Here is a 27,325-nt window from a genome sequence, read left to right on the forward strand (position 1 = left end):
ATATTTTTGGATTTATCTCCTAGAGTAATGGAAATAAAAACAAAAATAAACAAATGGGACCTAATTAAACTTAAAAGGATGTGGAGAAAAGCAACCTTCCTATACACTATTGATGGAAATGTAGTGCAACCACTATGGAGAACAGTATGGAGGTTCCTCAAAAACCAAAAAGTAGAGTTACCATATTATCTTGCAATCCCACTCATGGGCAGATATTGAGAGAAAAGGAATTTGAAAAGATACATGTACCTTGATGTTCAAGCTGCTGTTGCTGCTGCTAAGTTGCTTCAGTCGTGTCCAACTCTGTGCGACCCCATAGACAGCAGCCCATCAGGCTCCTCTGTCCCTGGGATTCTCCAGGCAAGAACACTGGAGTGGGTTGCCATTTCCTTCTCCAATGCATGCATGCATGCTAAGTTGCTTCAGTTGTGTCTGACTCTGTGCGACCCCATGGACAACAGCCCATCAGGTTCCTCTGTCCACAGGATTCTCCAGGCAAGAATACTGAAATGGGTTGCCATTTCCTTCGCCACTTGACTATGTGAGGTTCTCATATATACAGATTAAATTAGATTTTCTCCCATCCATTGCCCTATGCCTTGGGCGGTCACCTGCTGTCTTCCTTCACCACGGCCTAAGCGTCTTTCCCGCAGGTACTGCCATGAGGAATATACCCAAGGGCCTCAGAAAGACCAGTCAAAGAAATCTGTCCTCTACCTGAGTCTGGTGACCAGGAGCTTGGGGGGATCTGCCAGATAGAATGGAAATTCGTGCATTATGAGCTACATAGAGTTGAAATGTGCCATTGGGAAAGGCCCCGATGCTGGGAAAGACTGAAGGTAAAAGGAGAGGGGGTGGCAGAGGATGAGATGGTTGGATGGCATCACTGACTCGATGAATATGAATTGAAGCAAACTCTGGGAGATAGTGGAGGACAGGGAAGCCTGACATGCTGCGATCCATGGGGTCGCGAAGAGTCGGACATGACTTATAGACTGAAAAACGAGTTGAATGTAGCCTCTGCCCACATGACTCTGACCTCATGAAAATCCAAAACATGAGCCAAACGGCATTCTGGATTGCCCTCAGCACACTAGATTTCGTTTCTGGCTGGCTAAGGTCACTCCTTTGGGCATTAAACATGAGCAGCTCAGCACATCCCCTCACTAGAAATGCAGTGAATCCTCGAAAGAAAGGAGAGAAGGGGCAGATAGACATAAATGACCTACTTCAGGCCATGGCCTGAAAGTTATCAGATGGTAAATTTTTCAGAATGCTTTCCATTAGCAAAACTAGGCATGTGTACAGAACAGCTCAAAGAGTGGATTTATTTGTAGACTTCTATCTTTGACTTTCTAATCTGACATTTCTAAAGTTCTAGAATGATTAACTGGGCTTCCCAGGTGGTGCTAGTGGTAAAGACACCACCTGCCAATGCAGGAGACATAAAGACACGGATTCAATCCCTGGGTTGGGAAGATCCCCTGGAGAAAGAAAATGGCAACCCACTCCAGTATTCTTGCCTGGAGAATCCCATGGACAGAGGAGCCTGGTTGGCTACAGTCCATGGGGTCAGTCAGACACCACTGAGCTACTGAACACAGAACGATTAACTTTGTAGGTTGTAATATTTTACAATGAGCAATAACAAAGGGCTGGTTTGCCACTACCAGGGAATCTGTTGGGCTTCCTGCTTGCTGAAGTGGGCTACAACATCCGAGGAAACACCGTATGAAGCTTGCTACCACAACAAAGGCTCAGAGTTGTCAATAATAAGCCAGGGAGACTCATAATTCTGAATGCCACCTAGGAAATTATGGGGAGCTGCTCTTGTAAGTTATTTCCTCTGGAAATATTCTTACCCTGCCTCTGCAGTCACCACATGAAGGTAGAAAAGCTTAAATGGAACAGCAGGATTTATTGTCTCCTGCTGTTCAGTCTTGATGCAAATTCCTGCAGCAAACTGTCTGGAAACTTTCTCCAGAGACATGAGCCAGTTCCTCCTCCTGTCTGTCAATTTATTATTTGTGTTGACAACTCACACCACTGGTATCAAATGGCAGATTGGACGTCAGAAGTAGCGATCTTGGGCGCTAAACTAGACAGGAAAAAAGTCAAATCATCTGTACTCTTGATTTGCAAGGCCCACGAAACACGGTTTACTATCCTGTTTCTAATCCATACTGGAGCAAACATTTCTCAACGTTTTTCTAAATTCTGGCTATAGTCTGTTCAAAATCAGTGTAAACTTTGGTCAGATTATTCCACAAACAGAGCCAAATGAAGCACTTAACCTTATTTTATATAACTGCAACCATATTTTATATAATTGCAAGCTTTGGCAACTTCCAATTATTGAGGGAAAAGCTTAAAACCAGGAGGTTCATTGAAATGTATCCCCAGAAAAGCAAAGCACGGGGCTTCCCTAGCAGTCCCGTGGTTAGGACTCTGAGCTTCCACTGCAGGCAGCGTGGGTTCCATCCCTGGTCTGGGACCCCACATGCCACGCAGTGCAGCTGAAAAAGCACAGGAGGCATCCAACATAGTGAATGATGAGAGTTCAAGTGGAGGACTTAACTTGGAAATCCCATAACTTTCGTGGAATTTTCTCAACTGGTAGGAAGTTTATGAAGAACCTATTTTTTAATTGGATGAATTTATATTTTATCACAATAACACAAAACTGAGAGGCTCTGTGATTCTGCAGCATAAAAACTTAACATTTTTAAAAATCATCAATAGAAAAAACTTCTTTGCGGAGTTTCGTTCTGTAAAAATATTTGTTAACAAAAGGTGCCCTGAATGGAAGCAATGGGCAATAACTACAAAAATATTTACCTGAAATATTTTTTAATTTCAATATTTTTGAAATAGTAGTGAGGATTTTCACACTTACCAAAATTTTCTCTGAGCTTACCAGGTCCCTTAGCACCTCTAGAAAGAGTATTTTCTGAATTAAAAATATAATAGTGTGCATAGAAGATGCAATAATTAGACCATATTAAACGCTGATATCTTTTGAAAATACAGGGACATGGTATTAAACAAATATAATTTTAGGAAGGCAATTAACATACATTAATATGTACCAAGAGTGGTTATTCTGCTTTTTCTTAGTTCAGATTATCTATATCAAAAAGCCCTGTTTGCTTTAACGTATGTGGATACTTTTTATTTTATACAAATCTTGCTTTCAAAAGTTTCAAAACGTGTTTTTTAATAGAGCCATCTTCAGATGCACCAATGTGGTAAAAATTAGTTTAGAGGTCAATAACTCTCAATGTGTGTGTGTATGTGTGTGTGTGTGTGTGTGTGTGTACATGTGCAGCTGGGTATATGTCTGTCTTCTCTCCCTCCCTCCCTTTATACACACATACATGTATTAAATTATTTTAGTAGCCTTTCTCACTATCAAAAGTACCCTAGTTCAGATGATAAATTATAAGATCATCTTAATCATTTGCTTAATGGAGAATGCTTCAGCTTTTCCTTCCCTGATTCCCTTTAAGTGGAGGAAGAATAATGCTTCCTCCCACATTTAGCCAAGGGCTTCCCTGGTGGCTCAGCTGGTAAAGAATCCGCCTGCAATGCGGGAGACCTGGGTTCGAACCCTGGGCTGGGAAGATCCCCTGGAGAAGGGAAAGGCTACCCACTCCAGTATTCTGGCCTGGAGAATTCCATGGACTGTCTAGTCCATGGAGTCACAAAGAGTTGGACACAACTGAGTGACTTTCACTTTCCACATCCACCCAAAGTCAAGTGAGGGAGACGCTCACATGTACCGATCACAGAGACTGAGGACTTCCAAGACTGAGGACTTGACATGCCGTTCCCCAGTCTAGAGGTGATATGGGACTGCTGATCTGCTTCTCTGTGTTTATATAAACCAAGAGAGAACAGAATTAAAAACATGTGGCAGGTGCAAAAATGGAGGGATCTGCACTGTCACCAGTTGCCACGTCAAGAATGCCACAAGAGAAGCATTTCTGAAATAACAGAGTAAGGACCGTCAAAAGTCCGCTCCTTCATAAAAGTAACAAGAACACTAGCAAAAAGGATCAAAACCACATTTTCAGGACTCTAGAAATTAATCAAAGGATTGCAGCTGTCCAAGGAGCATTTATTCAAGAAAAATAACTGAATCTCAGTAGGAACAGCAGGCTTTGTGACATTTTAACTTGACCTATTCGTATTCCTAGCTCCCTCTCCCCAGCTCGACAATCACCTTGAAAATGGATCATCTCACAACTGTGAAAACCACAGCTTAGCACCCACGGGAGAGGGCAGGATGGGTTTGTGTGCGTGGGCGCATGCAGTCACTTCAGTCACGTGCAATTCTGAGACCCCGTGGACTGTAGTTCCTCTGTCCAGGGCACTCTCCAGGCCAGAACACTGGAGAGGGTTGCCCTGCCCTCCTCCAGGGGACCTCCTCGACCCAGGGATCGAACCTGTGTCACCTGTATCTCCTGCACTGCAGGTGGATTCTTTACCCACTGAGCCATCTGGGAAGCCCAGAATGGGTTTGGAGCCCTCTAAAACCTCATACCCAGAATCTCTGTCCAATCAATAGCTGAACACCAGACTCAACAAACTCCAAGTTGGATAAACTCGAAGAGATACATATCTAGACACATCATGATTGAACTATGAAAGCCAGAAGCAAAGAGAGACTCTTAAAGCAATAAGAAAGAAGCAACTTCTCACATGCAAATAACACGTGCTGCTTCAGTGGAAACACAAATAGCTTATTTTACCATATATTTTTGCAAAAGAGAAATGTTTCCACTGCTCATTTTCCTTCTGGTTTCCCTGCTCAGCTCAGAAGGCTCGGCAGACATTCAAACTCTTTTCCCTACTTCTTCACTTTCTCTTGTGTACCCCAGTAGGTTCTGACACATTTCAATGCACGCTGACTTCCAAAGCATGTTAAGTATCAAATATAAGAAGCAGACACTGTTGAGCCTGTTACCAGTGGTTATAACTATATTATCAATAAGTGTAACAGAATATATGCTCAAGTTCTCAACATAGCAATGCCCAGTAGCTTGGAGATGTCAACATTTAAATCTCTAATTTTGGTGGGAGGAAGGTTCAAGAGGGAGTGGACATACGTGTAGTTATGGCTGATTCATGTTGTTATATGACAGAAATCAGCACAACATTGTAAAGCAATTATCCTCCAATTAAATAGTAAATATTAAAAAGCAAATGAATTTCTAATTTTGAAAATTTAACCTTGTTGATAGCACATGACTTTTTTTACCAAAATGCACAGGTGAGTAGCCTGCAGCTTCTTTAACTGTGACTGGAACATGAACAGCACCCAGCTAACAGCTCTGTGTGCTCCGCGAAACAGCCCCCAGCTCCAAACAGAGTGATTGAAGGCATATAGTATTTGCTGTAATTAAAGTCGTTGCTAAAGAAAACTGTTAAATCTTTGCACTTAGCTACACAGGTATTACTTTTGTCATTAAGACAAAGTAAATTTTAAAATCCATTTCCCAGCTCACTTTGGTAATTTTTTTCTTTCTTTTGGAATCAATCATTCAGCAGATAAAATATTTTCACACTTTGAACTTCGCATAGTGGAGGTTTCAGATACCTCTTCGTGAGAACTTCTGTGTTGCATAAAAATGAAACCAGGCTTTTCAGTACACATTCCAAGAAAAAAAAAGTCATGAGGGGAAATGTGCAGACCTTATTCCAAACCCTTCTGGTTTTCTGAACTATCCCTGTGAGCCTTAATTTTAAAGAACCACATTTCATTCTTCTAAATGTTTACTAAAAAAAAAAATATCATCAAGAAAAGGAATCAGAACAACACGGGACCCATGGGAAGCCCTCATCTCTAGCTCCTGAGGGGACACTACTGCTTGGGGCCTCGCTTCACCCTGGACATGGTTTCTTGCTGTTAAATTGTCCATAGGTGACATAGAAGCATCATGATGGAAGAAAAATTGACTTCAAGAAGATACAAAGGTGATTTTTTAATTTAACGGTTTCCACTCCCAGGCCATCTGAAAGACATAAAAAAGCAGGTTAAAAGGAAAACAAAGCTGTGGTCTGGCCACAGTCCACTCCCAGTTCTCACAAGAGCTGGTATTTCTGTAAAGTCTGGATTCTGGGTGATTTTCTGGGCCGCAGTCTGTGTCGTGTCGAGAGTCCAGGATCTACAGTCTGAGATGGAAACTAACAGCAGTGCATCCAGGCAGTGGTTTGCTGCTGGGCAGGCACTGATGCAGAAAACAACCTTGAAAATTTATTTCAAAATGAGTCTGAAATTAGTTCGGGATGAGTGGTCAACTCCTTTCGGTTGATCTAAGGAGACCCTTGGTGTCCCTCCCGCCCCTTCTCCATCTTCTCCCCTCCCAGCTCCCAGCCCCCATGCTCTAAAGGTGCTGAGCTGCTTTGGCATTGCTTGAATTTCCATTTTTTTGTTTGACTACAATACTGAATTACTCCTCCAGCACCCAGACCACGCTGAAATTAGGCCCCAAGCGTGGGTATCATTGGATGCAGTATTTTAAATGAAGCAGCATTTATGTATCCATTAAAATAAAGACTCCATCTTACACCAGCACACTACTGTGAATTTAGGAGAAGGCAATGGCAACCCACTCCAGTACTCTTGCCTGGAAAATCCCATGGACGGAGGAGCCTGGTAGGCTGCAGTCCATGGGGTTGCGAAGAGTCGGACGCGAATGAGCGACTTCACTTTCACTTTTCACTTTCATGCATTGGAGAAGGAAATGGCAACCCACTCCAGTGTTCTTGTGTGGAGAATCCCAGGGACAGGGGAGCCTGGTGGGCTGCCGTCTATGGGGTCGCACAGAGTCAGACACAACTGAAGCGACTTAGCAGCAGCAGCAGCACTGTGAATTTTAGACAGTTTAGTTTCATTTGTCACTACAGTAATTCTATACTAAAACAGATTAAATATTTTAGTGATTTGTAACTAAAAAAAATTTTTTAAGGGGGAAATAAAGGAAACCATGAGTCAAGTCCTACCCTGTTTCCTATAAGCTGCACAGGTCACCCATGTCTTTGGGTCAATTAACTAATCCCTATGGTGTAAATGCCACAATCTCTGGACTTGCTTCTAGCTCTCACATCATCCTTCTCACTTTACAGAAGACCAAGGTCAAGACCATTGGGTCCATGAAGGGTGACGTGGACTGAACCGGAGGTTCTTACCCCAATCCATCTTCTTTCCGCAAGAGCACACAGCAGACACAGGAACAGAGGGCTTGGGCAAAGGGAGTGGGACATACGGTTCTAAATTCCTTCTCATGCACCAAACATGCAGTGAGAATGGAGCCAGATAAAAATCAATGGGCTCCCCAACAGAAGTGTATTAGTTACCTGAAAATATCTGAAGACAAGATGGACATGGTTTCCATTTGATTACAATTTCCTCCTTAAGGTGTAACAAATGCTACCATCAGGTCTAACAAGAAACCAAGAAACCATGAAATGGTGAAATAATAGCTCTCCTTTCTCCTTCCACAGGCAAACACTGTATGACTAATTAACAGATGGTGAAGAACTGGTAGATTTTTAACTAGGACTCGACAATCCTGAAATCCTTGTTTCCAGCTTTGTCCTGGCAGTTGAGCAGCTCAGGTAACCCTCCGAAGAGTCAAATCTGGTAATAATTTTAGCAGAAACTCCAGCTTGCCTTCTCTCATTTAACAGAGAAGACAACAACCAAAATGAAATAACGGTACAGTCAACGCTTTTAGTGCCTCCCACGTGCTCATCACTGTTGGAAGGGCTTTTTAGTAACCATTATCATTTTCAATCCCCCCAACAACCTGAGTCAGGCATTATTACTAGCCCCAATTAATGGATGAGTCACAGACCTACTTCACATACTTAGTGAGTGGAGAGGTCACACTTGTGTAGTCTGACTTGAAAGTCCATTCTCCTCACCACCAAAAATGCACCATTCTCTGGGGCTCTATTGCCTGTTTCTGACATGTGTGTGCAGGTATATGTATATATAATGCAGATATGTTTGTGTGTAGATCACACGTATCACGTGTATGTTCAGTGGCTCAGCTGGGACCCTGTGAACTGTAGCCCGCCAGCCCCTTTTGTCTGCGGAACTGTCCAGGTGAGAATACTGGGGTGGGTAGCTGTTTTCCTCCTCCAGGGGACCTTCCCAACACAGGGACTGAATTCGGGTTTTTTTGCATCTCTTACACTGGCAGGCTGATTCTTTACTAGCGCCACCTGGGAAGCCCCCATGTGTATTATAATTATGTCTTCAATCACTTTTAAATAGGAATAATTAATTATGGGTAACTATGCGAATGTATATCATTTTGGGGATGGCTGACTCACTCTGGAATGCCAGATATGGGCGAGGTTCTAGGAAAGAGGGATGGTCTAGGCCACGTGATGGCGTCCATTCAATCTCACCAACCACTCCCTCCCAGCTTTACACTCAGGGGACAGAAGAAAGAATTCCAGATACATTTAGTCTTCATCATTGTTTGAAAACTTTATGTCTGGGCACCAAAATATGAAATTCACAATTGTAATATGCTACTGCCATACCTCTTCAGCATCATGTGGAAAAAAAAATGCCTACTGTTACTGTCAGTTGCCTTTTGACCCTTTCTGGCTTCAGACTGCTGTTCTTCACAGCTACGGCTGATCCTTTGTTTTCAAGGTATTTGTTGTTCTTTGTCTTCTCCCTGAGTCTGCTGTTCTTGGGGTGGTTGTCCCAAGGATGCCGGTTCAGGGGGCTCTGGTTTGTCAGGTACCTGTTCCTGGGACGGTTGTCCCAAGGACGACTGTTCAGCCGATTCTTGCTTCCCAGGTGTCTGTTCATCAGATGGCTGGCCCAGGGATGACGGCTCAAGCGGGTCTTGCTTGTCGAGTTTCACGTCTGGTTGTCCTGCTGACGACTCCTGTGACTGCTGTCCCATTGGTGGTTCTCTCTGGTCTTCTTCTTGAACTGGGGTGTCCAGTTGTACAGGTGTATCTTTTTCCTCTAGAATGTCATTTGGTTCCTTTTCTTGTTTTCAGTAAACAAAATAAAATCACCAGTAAACATAGTAGCCATCTAAACCACATGAACTAAATCATAAAATGACAAGCACTGCTACTATATCACTGCTTTCAAAATGACAGCGATAATATTAAGAAATGGTTTTCACATATGACATTACACCGACAAAGTGCTTTTACACGTTTTATCGCTTTTGCTCTCATTTAGAAATGTCCATTCACCGTTTAAAAGTTGACAAGCTACTGGGAAGGCTTGCTTTTTCTAAGAGTCACAGAGGGAAGGAAGGTACTTTCATGAAAATCAAAAAGAAAGCATCAGTGCAGGAGAATCCAGAGCCTCTGTTCTCCAGAAGAGGCCCCAGCACACAAAGAACCACCTGATGGAGAGCAGAAGGTCCCTGTGCGCCTATCAACCTCCCACCGGCCAAACCGTGCTCGCCAACGCCAAGCGAATCCTCTAAAATAAACTCCTAAAACCTGCAAACACCACTGCTGGAAACAGCCCGGGAAAAAACACCTCTGGCCGGAGCTTCGCAGGACCCCAGAGAAGCCAGGCGCCTCACACCCCGGCCCGCTGATACCTTTCCCCCCAGACCTGCTCCTGCTCGTGTTTGCAGGAGTAACTTTGCACCTGAGCCCAACCCAGAAACCCCAGCTCCAGTGTCAGCCTCATCTCTCCTAGCCCTTCCGCGGCCAGCTCTGGTCCACGTGGTCCTGAAGTCGTCTCTCCTGTGCAGCCCTACGGCCGTGGTCCACACCATCTAATAGACGTTACAGACAGTAACGCTCTTACCACTCCCGTCCCTGCCTCCTGCTGTCAGAGTGATGATTTTAAAACAGAATCTGATCACATCATCTCCCTGCTTGAACATCATCTACAGGACAAAGGCCAGGCCCCTAGAGTGACACCCGGGGCGTGGCAGCAGTGACGCGCGGACCCAGCTGTGCTCCCGCCCTAGCGTCCAGCTGCCGCAGATGGTTCCCAGCCAGCTTGCACCTGGGCGAGGGGCCAGGGCCTCGTCTGACCACAAGGCTGACAACGTGAAGCCCTGTTCCTGGCTGAGCTGGGGAGGGTCTCATGTAACCTCTTGCCTCGCCTCTCCTCTAGCAGGCGGCAGCATCACGAAGCCCCCAGATCCCTGAGTCAGCGCTGGGAGGGGAGATGCCCAGGAGAGCCTCCACCCCGCAGCAAGCTTTGTGCAGCGGAGAAAGGAACACTGATGGGTCTGATGGGGTGATACCTTTACCGGCACCTGCCCTGCCTGCTCTCGGGGACACAGCAGACCTGGGTTAGGGCACCTGCGTCCCCGTCTCTCCCCTCACACGGCCCCCAACATCCTTCTGCTCCAGCTGCACCGCCTGCTCCCATCGCCCCTCCACACGCCTGCACACGAGGCCCCCTTGCCCTGACCCCCTTCTCAGCACTGCCCACCCCTCCCATCAGATCCCTCTGACCCTTCGCTGTCCACCTGCACAACCCCCTCCTTTGTAACACCTCCCGCCGCCCCCTGCATCCTCTCTCCTGGCCCCGGATGTCAGCCACTTTCTCCCCGGGACATTTCCAGGGTCTCCAGCACAAGCCTCTATCTGTGTCTGCGTCCATCTGTGTCCCAACCCGGGAGCAATGAGCTTCCAGAGAACGGCAAAGTGGCTCCGAGCTCACCTGTATTTTCTCAGCACTCGGCGCCGAGCTCGAGGTGGGGGGCAGCTCCCCACTATTCTGTTTCCTTTTTAAAGGGCGGTTTAAGTGGCTCATGAGTCCTGGTTCATCTACCTACATTCAGAATAATCTTGGACAGGTTGCCTTCTCTTCCTGGGTCTCAGTTATTTCTTTCTTGAGAAACAACAGGTGAAAGCGTGGATCTTCAGGAATGTAAGGTCATGGTGATATGTGATCAAAGGCCACAGTGAACTGTGAACACTGACTGATCCCTCCGTGTGTGTGGTTCCGGGGACCACACGGACGCTCGGTCCCTTACATGATGGGACACGGCGTCGGCACACAACCTAGGCACATTCTCCTGTATACTTTAAATCACGTCTAGATTCTTAGAACGCTTAATATGATGCGAATGCGATGTGAGCAGCTGTTACACAGTACAGTTAGACAGTCACTTCACTTGGCAAAGTTTTGCTTTGGGGAACTTTCTGGAATTTTTTTTCCAAATATTTTTGATCTGCAGTTGGTTGAATCCATGGATGTGGAAGGCAAATTGTACACATGACACTTATTATCACAACAAGTTTAAAGAGAAAAAACAAAGGAGGGGATTATTATGGAAGAAAGACTAAAAACCTTCACGAGGTAACAATCGATTATATGAAAATGAAAGGCCGAGGAGGTGAGAGGCAGGAGGAGCTGAAACTGCGCTTGGCAAACCCCCAGGAAGGTGCAACTGCGCACCACTCACAGCCGGCCTGGCACCCCCTCCAGGCTCCCTCCTGCACCTGCGGGCGGGCGACCTCTGCTGGGTCCCCACCTGGCAGCTGCCTGAGGGCAGGGGTTGTGAACTAGGCATCTTTTTTTCCCAAGTGCTCAGCTCAACCTGGCACAGGGAAGGTACTTGGAAAATGTTTGCTAAATGAAAAAAAGGGAATAAATAATAACTGGACCAGCAGTGCCTAGTCCCACACATAAAGCATCCCTAAAGACATACAAACTTAGAACGTGCAAAATGAAAAATGATAGTGAGATGTGAATAATAGATCACCATATCTTTCATATGAAATTGCATGAAACATTATATACAATAATATATGTGCTGTATTGATATGTAATAAAACACATTTCAAAAATCCCTGAGTTCACGTCACCTTTTAAATGCAATCATCAGTGAGGTGTCTCTGACCTTGTACACTTGTTTTATATTGGTTCCTTTCAGAATTGAACCCATAATCCAATAGGCCCCTAAATGTGGCTAAAAACATGTCACTTCAGGGCCCCTAAGAATTTCCATATTTGTCTGAAGTCTCCTGTATGAAACCTGCACCTTCTTACCCGAAGTACAAGGTTTTTTTTTCTCTTCTTTTCTTTTTTCTTATAAAATTCTATAAATAGAGTGAAATCTTAAAATAACTGCATAATTCAACAATGCCAAGTCTGCTGGATGGAGTCGCTGGCTGACGGACTGACAGTGTGACTATGTTGCTGAGTGAAAACCCTCCTTTTTCAATGCACCTAAATATGGTGCCATACAAAAGTGGGTTTGCAGAGGTCAGAGCACAGTCATGAGAGGGTCAGCTTTTGTTTCAAGCCAGACAGGCTGCGTGGCTGCCCCAAAATGGAAGTTCCGGGGATGGCCCAGCGGGGGCGCTGTGCACACATTTTTTGGGGGTAACTGCCAAGGACCCGTCTCACAGGCGCCCCATAAACCATCATGATTACCATTCTCTTACCAGGAAACGGAACCACTTTCTTATTCTTGCTGAGGTTCTTGAGAGATGCTGAAAAAAGAAAGGAAAACCCAGATATTAATACACCGACTTAAAGGTTTCCATCCCACGATATGGTGTGAGACCTACGGCTAAAAGCACGAGGGGCATGCCAGCCCACAGAGGCATGCAGAGGCGTTTAGGGCCATTTCAGTGAAAGCAGGATGCTGCATTATGACACAGGAAGTCAGACCAAAGTTATGCTAGCTGTGATCTCTGAGACTATGGGGCGATGGAATTTTGATCTTGCTTCTCTTCCTCTAAGAAAAAGAGCATGTTTTAGTTAAGGTGGTTTTTTTTAGCTCCTCCCTCCTGCAGTTTCTCAGCAGGAAACGGGGGGCATGTGGTGGGATTTCCTTCCGTCCATGGGAGGGGTCCCAGGTGGCCAGGGGCTCTCCAGCCAGACCAGCAAACTGTAAAGTGTGCATGTCGGGTGTACCCCGCCAACAAGCAGAAAATGTTGCTCAGTTTCCATGGCAGCTGCTCATCAAAAACCTCAACAGTAAAGGGCAGGAAAAAATATAATATTCAGTGTCCAGTGAAAAATGCTAAAACTAGAAATGCACGATTTACATTAACACTTGCAACTTACAAAGCACTGGTACATAGAAGCATAACGTAAATAAATGCAATAAAACTTCTGCCGATCCACTAGCTGAGCCTCTCATCTGACAATTCTGCTTTGATTTCAGGTATTTTAAAGTTCATGAGCATCTCTGCCAATCCATCAACATGGCATGAAAACGGTTATTCTATTACAGATGTGTGCTCCTAAACACATCGGTGTGTCAATAATTAACACGGAAATATTTTTGCTAATAAGCATTCCAGTTAAATTGAACTCAGGGGCCAAAAAGAACTAGACTAAGGCTGTTCTGAAGACCTGACGTGTTGGCAAGTGAGACGAAAAAGACAGGAGAGCAGCTAGGGGAGCTGCCGGTCACAAAGGAAGGAATCGGGGAAGCGGTTCGGAGAGATGATCACAGAGATTAAACTGCCAGCAACAGCGGCTGGGAGAATCCGAACGTTGGAGCAGAGAGGAAAAGGAATAAGAACTGAGATTTTCAAGAGAAGGCTGATCTCGTTGACAGTCGTGGGAGGTCAGAGGCTACCAAGAACCACAACAGCTGGATGAAATCAGAAAAACCACTGCCTTTATCCACAAAGAAGCCCCCTAGTGCCCATTTTACAGTCATGTGATTTGAACGTACTGTTAAGTCCTGCCTTCAATACTTGCTTCAAAACCTTGTCTTCATTTTCACTCGTTTCTGAGACTGCCGGAGTCTACTTCAGCTGCTCGTTATGAATTAAGATGTCAGGCTCAAATTTGTAAAAATGAATCCAATGTTTTGGTTTAAGGGGTAATTACTTTGTGAAAGTTAGAAACCCTAAGTTAGATGGCATTTAATTTTTGTCTTTGGTAACAATTATGTAGGCATCTGATTTCTCTGTGAGCAAGGCATGTTTTTAAATAAATCAGCAAAGACATTTACCAAGTCTTTCTGTTTTGTTGTTGTTTTAGTCATTAAGTCATGTCCAACCCTTTCACAACCTCATGGACTGTAGTCCGTCAGGGTCCTCTGTCCATGGGATTTTCCAGACAAGGATGTGGGAGTGGGGATCTTCCCAACCCAGGGATCAAAGCTGCGTCTACCATTGAGCCACCCAGGAAGCCCCAAGCCCTTTTACAAATCAAATCAGAAAGTAGTTTGAATTCACAGACTCTCTGACAGTGACTTGAAGACCAATCGGAGAGCTAGAATCACAGATCAACATGGTGAGCTCTCCTGCAATCGGTAAGGGTTTTTATCCCTAAAATAATTCCATTTTCTACATTCACATGTGCTGCTCATCAGAGAAAACTTGGAAAACAAAGAATAGGCCCCTCCCCAAATGAAAGTAAATTTAAGTCAAAGACCCACAACTTGTTGTTTTAAGTTGTAACCTAGATGACGCCTGGAGATTCAAAATAAGCACTTATCTCTGATTTTACAGCCTAAAGATAAACTCCACGATGTAAACTGCTGGTTGAGAGGCGCGCATACTGCAAAGCGCCCTGCAGGAGAGACGACCCAAGTCACATCCTCCTGAGGCCTCAGTCTCCCGGCAGCCCTCTTGAGTGATGGCTGCTCACTCTGCCACACGCTTGGAAGCGGGCATTTCCAGGGATAAAGTCCCTCCTCGCCCCTAAAACAACCTCAGCCTCTTTGCCGTTCACATCTTGAGACTCTGCTGCCCACTTCCCCTCCATGGAGTAGCTACACCCCGCCCCCTGGACCAACTCAGCCCGTGGTCCAGGGCTGTGAGCAGACTCTGGATGCAGGGGCAGTGCTTACTGTCCTTTGTCCCATGTGGCAAACCCAAGCATCACTTTACTTCGAAGTGGAGGATCACAGAATATCACTAAGCAGGTCTCTCAAGTAACCAGGGGATCGTCCCAACCCAGGGACCAAACCCGGGTCTCTTGGATCTACCTGCATTGGCAGGCGGGCTCTTTACCACTAGCGCCGCCTGGGAAAGTGAAAGGGAAGCCACTCAGTCGTGTCTGACTCTTGGCGACCCCATGGACTGTAGCCCACCAGGCTCCTCTGTCCATGGAATTTTCCAGGCAAGAATACTGGAGTGGGGTGCCATTGCCTTCTCCAGGGGATCTTCCCTACCCAGGGATCGAACCCGGGTCTCCCGCATTGCAGCCGCCTGGGAAGCCCCTCTCAAATAACAGCACTCATAATTTACAAATGGAAAGAAGCACCACCTGGGTAGTGACTGCGGACTGCGCCCTTGTGAGAATGTGCGATGAGACGTGATGGTGGATGCATGGCGTTCACAGCACAAGATGGGGGCCCGGACCACCGAGCCAACAGGACGTGTTTGGTTTGCTCAGCCGTCCTCATCCTCGAGTAAAACAAGGTGTGTGTTCAGTGGCGTAACCGTCTGCACGGCCAGCCTCCTCACCTACGGAGCAGGGGTGCACTCACAAGCCTACACGAGGAGACACAGCAACGGAATTGCGAACTCAGGCTTCCCTTGTGGCTCAGCTGGTAAAATAATCTACCTGCAACGCGGGATTCGATCCCTGGGTTGGGAAGGTCCCCTGGAGAAGGGAAAGGCTACCCACTCCAGTATTCTGGTCTGGAGGATTCCATGGACTGTATAGTCCATGGGGTCGCAAAGAGTTGGACACGACTGAGCGACTTTCACTTCACTCACTGGACCCCCCACACCTCCTTACGAATAGCCAGCATCTTCAAAGAAAAGGTGGCTCCATCTACAAGGAAAGCCAGGTCACTGCTTTAACCTCACTGTGCGCTGTGAGTAACTGATGACAGCTCCGAAGAGCAGAGGCTTATCCAGGGGCCACCTGGTAGGAAGAACAGGCGGCGGAAGGGGTCACTCTGGGGTGGGAGAACGTGAGGGCAGAGAGTCCCGTTCTGCTCATGGTCGCTCCGATGAGGGCTGCGCATGGCAGGGAGTCCCCCGCTTCACCCAGGACCAGACACGAGAACTAAAGGATAGGCCTGGAGGGTTCATTTTGTTTGAGCGGGCTGTTCCCACCAAACAAAGCAGAGTGTCAAAGAGACAGAGCTCAGGGAATCACAGCACAGACACGATGTGATTTACACTAAAGCCGCGTTAGATGGCCCCGGAGCTCCGGGGGTAAGACTTCGCCTTCCCCTGCAAGGGGTGTGGGTTGGATCCCCAGTCAGGCGGCTAACAACCCTCGTGCCTGGTGGCCAAAAAATCAAAACATAAAACAGAAGCAAGCCTGGCCTCGCAAAGAGCCGGATACAACTGAGCAACTGAACAACACGCTGGAACAAATTCAATAAGGCCTTTTTTAAAAAGGCCCGGCAGTGGGGTTTGTGGAGTCTGTGTTCCCCACCCCTGAGGGGATCCTGTCTCCTCGGGCTCCTGGACCCAAACTCTCACCAACTGTTAGCAGCTCTTTGAATGACAATCAATAACAGGTCATCACAGAACCGAGCTAATTGATCAGTTTTTTTTAAATGTCAAAAACTCATTTTTAACAATTTCTAAGTTGCCAGATTGCCTAAAATCATAGCTTCCATGCTCAAAAAGGGCCTCTAATGAAGTCTCTAAGCAGAGTGAGCATCTGGCCTGCCCCAGCTACAGCTGGTGGCTCTCCAGCTCACAGCACCCAAGGGAACCAAACGGCCAGGAGACCCACTTGTGCAAAAAGGGATTCAGAAGCCAGGCCACCTGGAGACTGGGCAGCATCGTGCTGCGCCTGGGACTCTGCCCCAGGAACTGTGAGTGCTCCGAAGCAGAGAAAAGCAGGTGGAAATCACAGAGGGGAAACAATTAATTTTTTTTTCTGATTCTTTGATTCCTTCGCCACTTCCCAATTCTCAAAAACAAACAAAAATAACTGCAATGGAACACGGTCAAAAATTATTCTTAGTGAGAAAAAAAGAAGTATTACTGAGTTGAATTAAACTTCAGGGACTTAAAACTGCCTTAGTCTCCTAGAAAAATGAAACTTGCAAACTCTCACAAAAGGTAAGGCACTGCAGTGTTTTGGAAACAGTGTGGCGATCGGTAAGACTTCCGAGATTTCTGAAGCACAGATTACAGAAGTTGACAGGATGGATGGGTGCCAACAGCCATGAGCACTCAGGAGGGAAGGTAAGCTGTCCAAGTGAGGTGTGAAACAGGCTCACTCCCCTCCCCTAAACAAAGCTTTGTGTTGGGCCACAGTGATCTCCAGCAGCTGTGTCCTGTGCTTCGGGGAAACACCGCTCGGAGGCCTCTGAGGCTGTCCTTGAACTTCGGAGCTCCCAGGTCCAGCCCAGGGGCACTTGCAAACAAACTGGGTGGTGGTGGGGGGCGGGTCCTGACATCACTCACAGCCCCCTCGCTGGGCGCTCAGGACTGACTTTACCGACAAGCCCACCCTAGGCCCCACTTCCGGGGCCACAGCCACAACCCGGCTCACTCCCCCACCCCAGCACCCAGCGCAGAGCCTCCCCAGCAAGAGTGGGGTGGGGGAAGCGGGTGGAGCTGCTTGAATCCCTGCTGTTTCCTCCCTCTGCCACCAAGGACAAGACAGGTAATCACTCTGATTCCTCCTCTGTAAAATGGTGATCGCCACCTGGCAAGGTGGCTAAAATCAGAAGGAGATGTCTGTGTAGGAATTGTGGGATCCGTGCATATTTTTAAATTATTGTTACAGCAGATGGTTCAAAACACATTTTATATATACTTAAGGCTCCATAAAAGCCGACAGCATTTAATGGGATTTTTTTTCAAGTACGCGGTCCTTGACTGCAGGGAAAGGGCACAGAGAGAGTGGAAGGGAAGATGGGGTGGACTCTGTCCATAGAGATCTCTCTGGGGTGAACAGTCGCCTCGTGAGCATCCTTCTGTGGAAAGTCAAATAGCAAGGAGGAGAAGCAGGGGCTTAGACACATCCTAAACTGCAGGCGTGTGTGTGAGTCACTCAGTCATGTTCAACTCTTTGCAACCCCAAGAACTGCAGCCTTCCAGGCTTCTCTGTCCATGGGATTCTCCAGGCAAGATTACTGCAGTAGATTGCCCAGATCTGCCCAACCCAGGGACTGAACCCTGGTCTCTTGCATTGCAGGCAGATTCTTTACCACTTGAGCTACAGGGAAGTCCCTTAAACCACACGGACACGCTTATTTGTGACGTTCAGCAGGTTTCTTTCTGGCCACTAACAGGCAACCTGGGGCCCATGTGGCTGTCAGCTCCCCTGTGGGGTAAGCACTACCTTCACCTTTTAATACCTAGGATCCACTTTATAAAAACCTCTCTTCTTGAAAACAGAATATCTTCTCTGATCACTTTACTGGCATTTATGAGTGAGGACTTTTCTCTTAAGTTACCAAGAAGAGTAGAAAATGGAAAGGTAGACATTCCCCCACATTCAATGGAAATCGTGGTTGAAAGATTTCGATTGTGGAGACACTGATAATTACAGCACAATTTTAAAACTGAAACCCAAAATGTCACAACACAGGGCCAGTTTGAGGAACCCTGTCTTCCTGGATCTGTCGCTCCTCCCAGGATATAAGGCGATAAACAGCATGAAAGGTCACACAAGCAACTCTGCTGTCTTGGAGCCTGAAACCACCGCCCCTCCCCTCACCTAGCCTCGCTGGGGGCCCTCCGACTCCTGGTGGCTCTGCCTCCTGGGGTCTAAAAAGACTCCGTGCTCACCTCTGCCCCGGGAAATCTTCAACTGTTCCTTCGGCTCTCTTTTCCCTTCAAGGCTCCCCCCCAGGGTTGGTTTAATCTACATTTAGTGTTAATCGCTCAGTCGAGTCTGACTCTTGGCGACACCATGGACTGTGGCCCACCAGGCTCCTCTATCCATGGAATTCTCCAGGCAAGAATACTGGAAGGGGTTGCCATTTCCTCCTCCGGGGAATCTTGCTGACTCAGGGATCAAATCCTAGTCTCCTGCCTAGCAGGCAGATTCTTTACCATCTGAGCCACCAGGTTTTACCACGTATAAATGCTAAAGGAAGTCGGCTGTAGAGATGTGATGGGTGATCCCCTGCCCACCAGATGGGAGTCGGGGCTGACCCGCCTCCGTACGAGCTACTGGGGACCTCTTCAACCTCTCTGGTGGGAAACACGCCTCCTCTGCCTTCCTCAAGGGGAACAACCACAGGTCCCCACACACGGAGCCCACGGAGGAACGGAGGGGGAGCAACAGTGTTGGATAATCCTGACTACTGGCTCCTTCCACAGGACCGGATTGTCTCGAAGGATTGTGATCACCACAATCAAAGAAAGGAGCCTGCAGGCCCTTTGTAGGGGGAATAAAGTACACCCAAAGCGCATACAATCCTAAAGGAAAGTTAGTCCATCCTAAGGGAGATCAGTCCTGAATATTCATTGGAAGGACTGATGCTGAAGCTGAAACTCTAATACTATGGCCACCTGATGCGAAGATCTGACTCATTGGAAAAGACCCTGATGCTGGGAAAGATTGAGGGCGGAAGGAGAAGGGGACAACAGAATGAGATGGTTGGATGGTATCACCGACTCAATGGACATGAGTTTGAGTAAACTCCGGGAGTTGGTGATGGACAGGGAGGCCTGGGGTGCTGCAGTCCATGGGGTTGCAAAGAGTCGGACACGACTGAGCGACTGAACTGAACTGAAAGGGCGTACAAGCTATTTATGGAGATCTGAGCCACCGTTCAAGCCCCGGGGTGAACTGTAGGGTTCTACCTGCACCCCCAGACATGAGGCTTCAGACCTCAGAAGACACACCCTGAGGACGTCCTGAGTGGTCCAGTGGTTAAGACTTCGCCTCCCGTGGGTTTGATCCCTGGTCAGGGAACTAAGGTCCTGCATGCTTTGAGGCCAAAAAACCAAAACCCTAAAACAGAAGCAATATTGTAACAAATTCAATAATGACTTTAAAAAAAAAAGGAAGCCGCACCTTGGATTGAGTTCTGGCTACAATGTTACAAGTTCAGGAACCTAGCAAATCACCCCGGGGCCCTAGGAAGGATCCACCCTGTCTCTGCCTCAGTGTCCTCATCCATAAAATACCCAACTTTCGTAATAAAAAGACAAAAGGTTAAGAACACAGCCATCTTCACAGTCTGCAACACACTGCGTCATTTAATACTGTGATACATCATTTCCTGCTCCTCGTGGTTGATATGCTACACTAGAAGGCGTGTACAGGAAAATCTATTGTAAACTGCTTTTAAAACTACAAATATAAACCATCATGATCATTAATGAATAGGTATGGAAGAAATTAGGAAAGGAATTTCTAATTTGGTGGTGTTATTACTATGAGGCTTTATGGGGGCAGGACATAAGACCTTTGCTCTGACATGTGTTTCATGCATATTTTAACTGTGTTTCAGGAGACAAAGCTGACTAGCTGTTTATAGCAGGATCTTACAGTATCCCCATACATGGCTAAATTATTACAGAATATACACATTTCTATTTCTTTAACATCTACATGACATACCTTTTTTCTTTGTGTTGTGTCTTAAGGGAAAGTTTTTCTTAAAAGACATTCGTGAACTGTCTTCCTGAAATAGAAACCGTCAGTGTTAGCAGCTGATACTTTGTTCTCTGAACATAAGCAAGAGCCCTTGGGACTGGAACATTCAGCTACAACTGGACGCTGAGAACTGACGGTGGCAACAGAGGTCAGCCCGCCAGAGGCTGTCACACATGCAAAACAGTGATGTGCCAAACCACACAGCACGTGCTGGAAGGCCACCCACCTCTCCGCGGTCCACCATGGGCCGGCCTTACTCTGGCCTGGCCTGGGAGCCTAGACCAAGAAAAAGGAAGCCCACAGGTCACCCTGGACCAGATAAGTTCCCTTAGTCCAGCTTCAGGGTCCAGCCCTTCTCTGTTGGACTCCATACTGGAGACCAGGAGCTATGGACCCAGTTCACACTGATTTCCAAGTGTAACTGTTTTCCAGGACCATCCTGTCCTCTCAAACATTCCCCACATCAGAATGGCCCAGCTTCACCTTGGAATGTAAAGAGCTGCAAAGAGAATCGCTCCCATCCTAACAACAAGAGAAACTCAGATCATCCACAGAATTACAACCGTGAACTCATCGGAGAGGTGGGATCACAGGGCAACAACTAGGCTGGAATCTCAGGACAGACAGACTCTTCTGGGAGAGAAAGAACAGAGTGCAGGCTTCCCTAGAGCACAGCCAGGAGGAAGAGGCCACCACAGAGGGCAAGAGGATTTCAGCCGGGAGTGTCAGTGAGTGCCGCCAAGTGTGAGGGCACACAGCCAGGGCTCCTGAGATAAATGGGATTCCAAGGCAGACAGCACAGGATGAGCAAGGAGACACCTGTAGCACTAGGAACAAAGAGAGCTCTTAAAACAACAAAACTCATCAAAAGGACATGTCAAAGGAACACAAGAGCCAAGGTGAAAGAACACCCATGGTCAAAACAGGAGCAACTGCCAACAGACACATGAAAAGATGCTCAGCATCACAAATCACCGGGCAAATGAAAATCAAAATCTTGGTGAAATATCACCTCACAGCTGTCAGCATGGCTAACGTCAAAAAGACAATAAATAACAAATTTTGGTAAGGCTCTAGAGAAAAGAGAACCCTCACACACTGTTAGTGGGACTGCAGTATAGTAACTACTGACAGATATAACCCATGTAAACACAGGTTTTTACAGTCCACAATTATTGAAGTATATAAAAAGGTCCTGAGAATAAGTATGAGAACCACCACCCTAAAGTATCAAATCAAATCAAAATTTGATAGAGTACTATTTAATTCACTTAGCATATTATAAACAATAGATGCTTGTGTGTTAACTCAAATAGTGGTGCCCTGAGTCCATTATCACTTAACAAACCTCCAAGACCAAAAATACACTCAGTCACAGCTTTCAAGCTCACCAGTTGCAAGGAGAATTTCCAAACTAGAATTAGGAAAAAGAAGTCACCAGCTTCACTGATCAAGATAGCTTTTTGTTACTTCTTAAATCTGATTCTTTATTTTTGATTACATGTTCTTATATATAGCAAGCAAGAAGAGAAACTTTGCATTAAAAATACAGTCTTAAGTACTTCCCTGGTGGCTCAGACGGTAAAGTGTCTGTCTACAATGCGGGACACCCAGGTTCGATCCCTGGGTGGGGAAGATCTCCTGGAGAAGGAAATGGCAACCCACTCCAGTATTCTTGCCTGGAAAATCCCGTGGACAGAGGAGCCTGGTGGGCTACAGTTTATGGGGTCACCAAGAGTCGGACACGACTGAGCAACTTCACTCACTCACTCAAGTACTTCCCTGGTTGTCTGGTGGTTAAGAATCTGCCTTCCAATTCAGGGAATGTGGGTTCAATCCCTGGTCAAGGAACTAAGATCCCACATGCCGTAGTCCGCACACTATGACTACTAAGCTCTTGTGCTCCAGAGCCCAGGCGCAACTAGAGAACCCGTGCACCATGACAAAGATCCTGCATGATGCAGTAAAGACCCCTAGTGCCACAAATAAGACCCGGTGTGCATGCATGCTAAGTCACTTCAGTCATGTCCGAGTCTACAACTCCAGGGACTGTAGCCCACCAGGCTCCTCTGTCCATGGGATTCTCCAGTCAAGAACACTGAAGTGGGTTGCGTTTTCCTTCTCCAGGGAGTTTTCCTGAACCGGGATTGAACCCACATCTCTTACATCTTCTGCATTGGCAGGCAGGTTCTTTATCACTAGTGCCACCTGAGAAGCCCCAAAGACCTGACACAGATGGATAAATAAGTACATTTAAAAACAATACAAGCCTAACCCCCTTCCCATTCACTAGCTCCTCCTCCCCAAGCCTGCAGTCTCTGGGCCAGACTCAACAGAGTACCGATTCACTAATCGGGTGCCAAGTCTGCATCTTAGAACATCTTCCTGTGCCTGAACACTGCGGTCTCTTAGCATCTTCCTGTGCCTGAACACTGCGGTCTCTTAGCATCTTCCTGTGCCTGAACACTGCGGTCTCTTAGCATCTTCCTGTGCCTGAACACTGCGGTCTCTTACACCTGAATAGACACTGAACGCATGGTGCTTCCTCACTGGAGATTCGAAATTGCTTTAAGATACTTCTACTGGGATAGGGAAATTACCAAACATTATGGTATTGAAAGAAGCAAAGAGATGTTTCTATTCCCTCCTCAGTAGAAGGAAAGACTTCAGAACAATCATTGTGAAGGGGGGAGCTTCTCAACCAGCATTTGAAGGTCTCAACGGTTCAGTTCAGTTGCTCAGTTGTGTCTGACTCTTTGTGACCCGATGGACTGCAGCACGCCAGGCCTCCCTGTCCATCACCAACTCCCGGAGCTTACTCAAACTCGTGTCCATTGAGTTGGTGATGCCATCCAACCATCTTATCCTCTGTTGTCCCCTTCTCCTCCTGCCTTCAATCTTTCCCAGCATCAAGGTCTTTAGACCCAGTATATTCCATGGACAGACAGCTAGAACGGGGAGTCAGTGGTCTAACGTGGGTTTATTTACCAGGTATGAGTGTGTAGACTTTGTAACGCATGTTTGGACAGTGCTGACAGAGAACACTGAATATCACAGGGGCTTCCAACACTGAGGATGGAAGGGAAGGATGCTCAGGCGCATTTCACCACACCCAAATAACAGAGAGATTGCTGACATGCATACATGTTCTGTGCCTGTAGTGCTGACCGATTTGTGAGGCACAGTATTGAGTGTAAGGTGGAAACCTGTTTTCTGATATTTTACAACTTCCAAATAGCCTGTCTCTTCCTATTCATTATATTCACAAGCAGAAATGTGACTTTTACTTATAGAACTGATTTTTGCCCTGCCATGGATTCCTCTCCTTCAAATATCAATATAGACAAACCCTGAAGATGAATAAATGCCTTGACTTGAGCCACTACCACACGGTCTCGTAGATGGTAACTCTGTGTGATCTCAACAGCAAACCTCAGCTTTGAATCCCAAGGACCCGGCTGTTTCTCATCTTAGCTCTCTCACAGGGAGAAGCTGCCAGGACCACAGCAAATATGTGGAATCAAGACAAAGGGCCGCAAACAATCTCATTTGTCAATTCAGCATTCCTGTGGGCCTTCCAGCCCTCCTTCTCTTCATGTTTCTGGTTTTCTTTCCACTAAAACTACTCACGGAAAAGATATTTTTTCTTCCAAAATATGGCTATTAATTTCTGGCAGCTAAGCTCTGGATTCACCTAAAAGCATCTTTCCAGAATGTGGTTGGTACAGGCGGCCAATAAAGCTTTCCCAGAAATGAAAGTTTTAAATGTTACTTTTTGCTTCCAAAAATTATATGTATGGCCCTGTCTACATTACACAGATCTAAACTCTAGGTTGTTTGGCCCCTTACAGAAACACTCTAGATGGACCACATACTAATAATTCTCATAATTAGACGTGAGCTCTATTTATGTGTTGCTGGGTACTGTGTCTCTCTTGCTTTTCCAATGGGCTAAATTACCAATGCTTTAAAGTCAGACAAAATGTGCTATTTTTCCATCACATTGACAGCACTTAATGCTCCAGAGGTTTTGAGGTCTGATCCAGCCTTGCCTTTAACACACATTTGAAGGGACTTCAACTTGATCTAATCATACATAGTGAAAGTCACCCAGTCATGTCTGACTCTTTGCGACTCCATGGACTATAGAGTGCATGGAACTCTCCAGGCCAGAATACTGGAGTGGGTAGCCGTTCCCTTTTCCAGGGAATCTTCCCAACCCAGGGATTGAAGGGGGGGTCTCCTACATTGCAGGCGGATTCTCTACCAGCTGAGCCACCAGGGAAACCCGCATACATAACGTTGCCGTAAAACATACAAAATGCGCCTCTACAGGTGATAGAACATCTCATAAATCAATGAATATATATGTTAGAAATCTTACCTAGGAAGTGTTTTATGACGGATAGCACACTTATTACCAAACTATACTTGATTTCTGAAGCCTTTGGAAAACTGTTCACAATTACCATTTTATCTTCTTACACGCATTGTACCTAGAACCTGTCACTGTGGCAGCCGGTCTGGATGCCTGTCAGTCAAGAGTGGTCTACCACTGATCAGAATTCTAAACAGGAATTCAGTGTTTTCACTTTTTACTTATTTGTATTTGCTAATAATGCTATAAGAAAACTGAACTATTTATAGTTTGGTAAAGTATTCTTAATTTTAAAACATGAGATAGCATAGAGGAAGATTCAATATAAAAATACAACTAATGGCAACTATGAGTAAGGCATTGTATGTGCCTGATGCTGACAAAAATGAAAATATAAGGTCAAATTCCCACTTCCAAGGACTTGAAACCTCTGCTAGAAATCACGATGAGATTGGAGAATAACAGTAATAACTGCTATAATTACTCTCAATCCACTGTGTAAGACTTTTTAAGAATAATTCTAATCTCCATACTGACTTCACAGGTTAGAAGTTCCCAGCTTTACAAGTAAAGAAGCTGGGGCTCAGGGAAGTGAAATTGTGTTCACGACACAGTTTATACATGTTCAAGGTCTGCATTCTTCATCCACTGTGTTTGGTTAAACATTCTGATTCAAAGAGCAAGTAACACCTACATCAAACGAATAGTAAATTTCCCAGAGAATCACTGGACACTGAGAGCCAAGTGGATGTGACTTCAGTTTTCGGGGACATCAGGGCAAACACACACTGTGATCTTTTCAGCACGGGCTGGTCACTGAGGGGTCTTTCCTGAGGACATTCCAAAGGACAGAATGCTGGATAAAACTGATCACACTGCTTTTAACGAGAGCACTAAGAGAGGGAAAACCCAGTGCCCACTTTCCAACTGAAAACATGTGCTTTCATTATTTAGCTTCAATATAAATGGCATAAACATCGTTTTAAACATAAATATAGTTTTCAAGAACTTTCAAATCCACTGTCACAATTAATTCTTTCGAGGAAAGTAAACCTGTAAATGTACAATAATCGTTGATTGAATGAATGAGGTTCAGAGAGGTAAAATGACTTAACAAAGGACACTTGCAAATTAACAGAAGCACTAAAACTGGAGTCTGCTGCTGCTAAGTCGCTTCAGTCGTGTCCGACTCTGTGCGACCCCATAGACGGCAGCCCACCAGGCTCCGCCGTCCCCGGGAGTCTCCAGGCAGGAGCACGGGAGGGGGTGCCGCTTCCTTCTAAACTGGAGTCTGGTGCTCTCTGACTCGGCTGCTTGTAGAAATATGTTCACACGTGGAACTGCAGCTTGTGTGCGCCCTCTCCCCTGAAGCTGTCAGGATTCTCCTACAGTTCGCTATTTCTACTCATACACATAAAAAGCGCAGCATCGAGCATATTTTATCCACATATTCACTAATCACAGAGGTTAATTTGGTGATAAACTACTGAACAACAGACTTGCAGCAGAGGAAACTGAGACTCTGAAACGTCAAGGGCTCTTCCCAAGGTCACATGGGTGAGTGATGGATGAGCTGATGTGATGTCAAAGTTCAGGTGGCTTCCAGGTGCTGGCTTTGATTAGGTACCTTCCCAAACATTAGTATTTATGGCCCAAAGTATTACTATTCATGGCTCAGGTATTTTTTTATGAGTGATGAGAAGACTAAGTGAACTTGGGAATAAGTAAATAAATTCTTATGCGCTCAGACAACAATCATTACGATCACGTAATCATTTAACAAATGATGAGGAGACCTTGACTCTACTTAGGACACAGCTATTGGGGAGGAACACCGTGGAGCGGGACACGCCACGTGGGGCCAGCCGCTCGGCCAGAGCCCTGCCTTCCCGGGGGCTGTGAGCCTCGTGGCTTTGGCAGCCTGTCCTCCCCCGATGCCCCGCCCTGTGGACACGTTCATCCTGAGCCTGAGAGCACAGAGCGTCCCTGGCTCCCTGGACAACCCAGGTGGGTGTCTCTGGGTGCCTGAAGGCAGATAACTCAGCGTGGGGGGAGGCGTCTCCTGATGCACGACTCTAAAGGAGTCTTCCCTTGCCTGTGTTTTATCTGCTTTTACAGCGGATCCATCCACCTGCTTGAAATGTCTTCACATTCCTTTCCTCTGAGTTGGTTTTCTGCCTCTAGGCAACAGAGCTATGGTGGATGATGAAGACGCAGGTGTTATATTTCTAACAAGCACCTGACAAGGTTTGGGAATCCTTCGATTATCTTGTTAGGTCTGTCTTCAGAATAGGAAGCACAAAACTACAGAATCTGTTGATACAAACCTTCCTTTCATTATCTTCATATAGCTTTTCATCTTCTTTTTCCTATTATTAAAAAAATAAATATAGCAATCAACTATCTGCAAGAAGGATATTGTCAAATACATCCTTAATCTCCCAAACTCCTCTCACCTTCCTGGCTGGGTCAAA

General features: G+C 46.1%; 1 protein-coding gene and 1 long non-coding RNA gene across 24 annotated transcripts in view; one reads left to right on the forward strand and one right to left on the reverse strand.

Moving 5' to 3' along the window:
- The window catches only part of LOC145521129 (uncharacterized), a 35,675-nt gene extending 21,733 nt beyond the window's left edge, over positions 1-13,942 (forward strand). For both annotated transcript variants that reach the window (XR_014065155.1, XR_014065153.1), the window contains exons 6-8: positions 7,510-7,623; positions 8,028-8,116; positions 13,143-13,942. This is a non-coding gene — a long non-coding RNA (uncharacterized LOC145521129). The remainder of the gene's footprint in view (positions 1-7,509; positions 7,624-8,027; positions 8,117-13,142) is intronic.
- The window catches only part of DCDC2C (doublecortin domain containing 2C), an 83,630-nt gene that overhangs the window by 7,379 nt on the left and 48,926 nt on the right, over positions 1-27,325 (reverse strand). For 3 of the 22 annotated variants that reach the window (XM_081529049.1, XM_081529003.1, XM_081528985.1), the window contains 4 exons: positions 27,179-27,220; positions 20,438-20,501; positions 12,415-12,462; positions 8,492-9,025 (listed from right to left, as the gene is read on the reverse strand). In XM_081529049.1, coding sequence (XP_081385175.1) covers positions 8,673-9,025; positions 12,415-12,462; positions 20,438-20,501; positions 27,179-27,220 — 507 coding nt within the window. In that variant the 3' untranslated portion in view covers positions 8,492-8,672. Of the gene's footprint in view, positions 1-1,900; positions 2,099-8,491; positions 9,026-10,681; positions 11,246-12,414; positions 12,463-20,437; positions 20,502-26,946; positions 27,221-27,325 lie in introns of those variants that run through there. The other 19 variants (XM_081529115.1, XM_081529014.1, XM_081528991.1 and 16 more) reach the window with 14 other exon arrangements.

Source organism: Giraffa tippelskirchi, chromosome 1 (assembly GCF_054371585.1).
Source record: "Giraffa tippelskirchi isolate mGirTip1 chromosome 1, T2T-mGirTip1v1.2.pri, whole genome shotgun sequence".
NCBI lineage: Eukaryota > Metazoa > Chordata > Mammalia > Artiodactyla > Giraffidae > Giraffa > Giraffa tippelskirchi.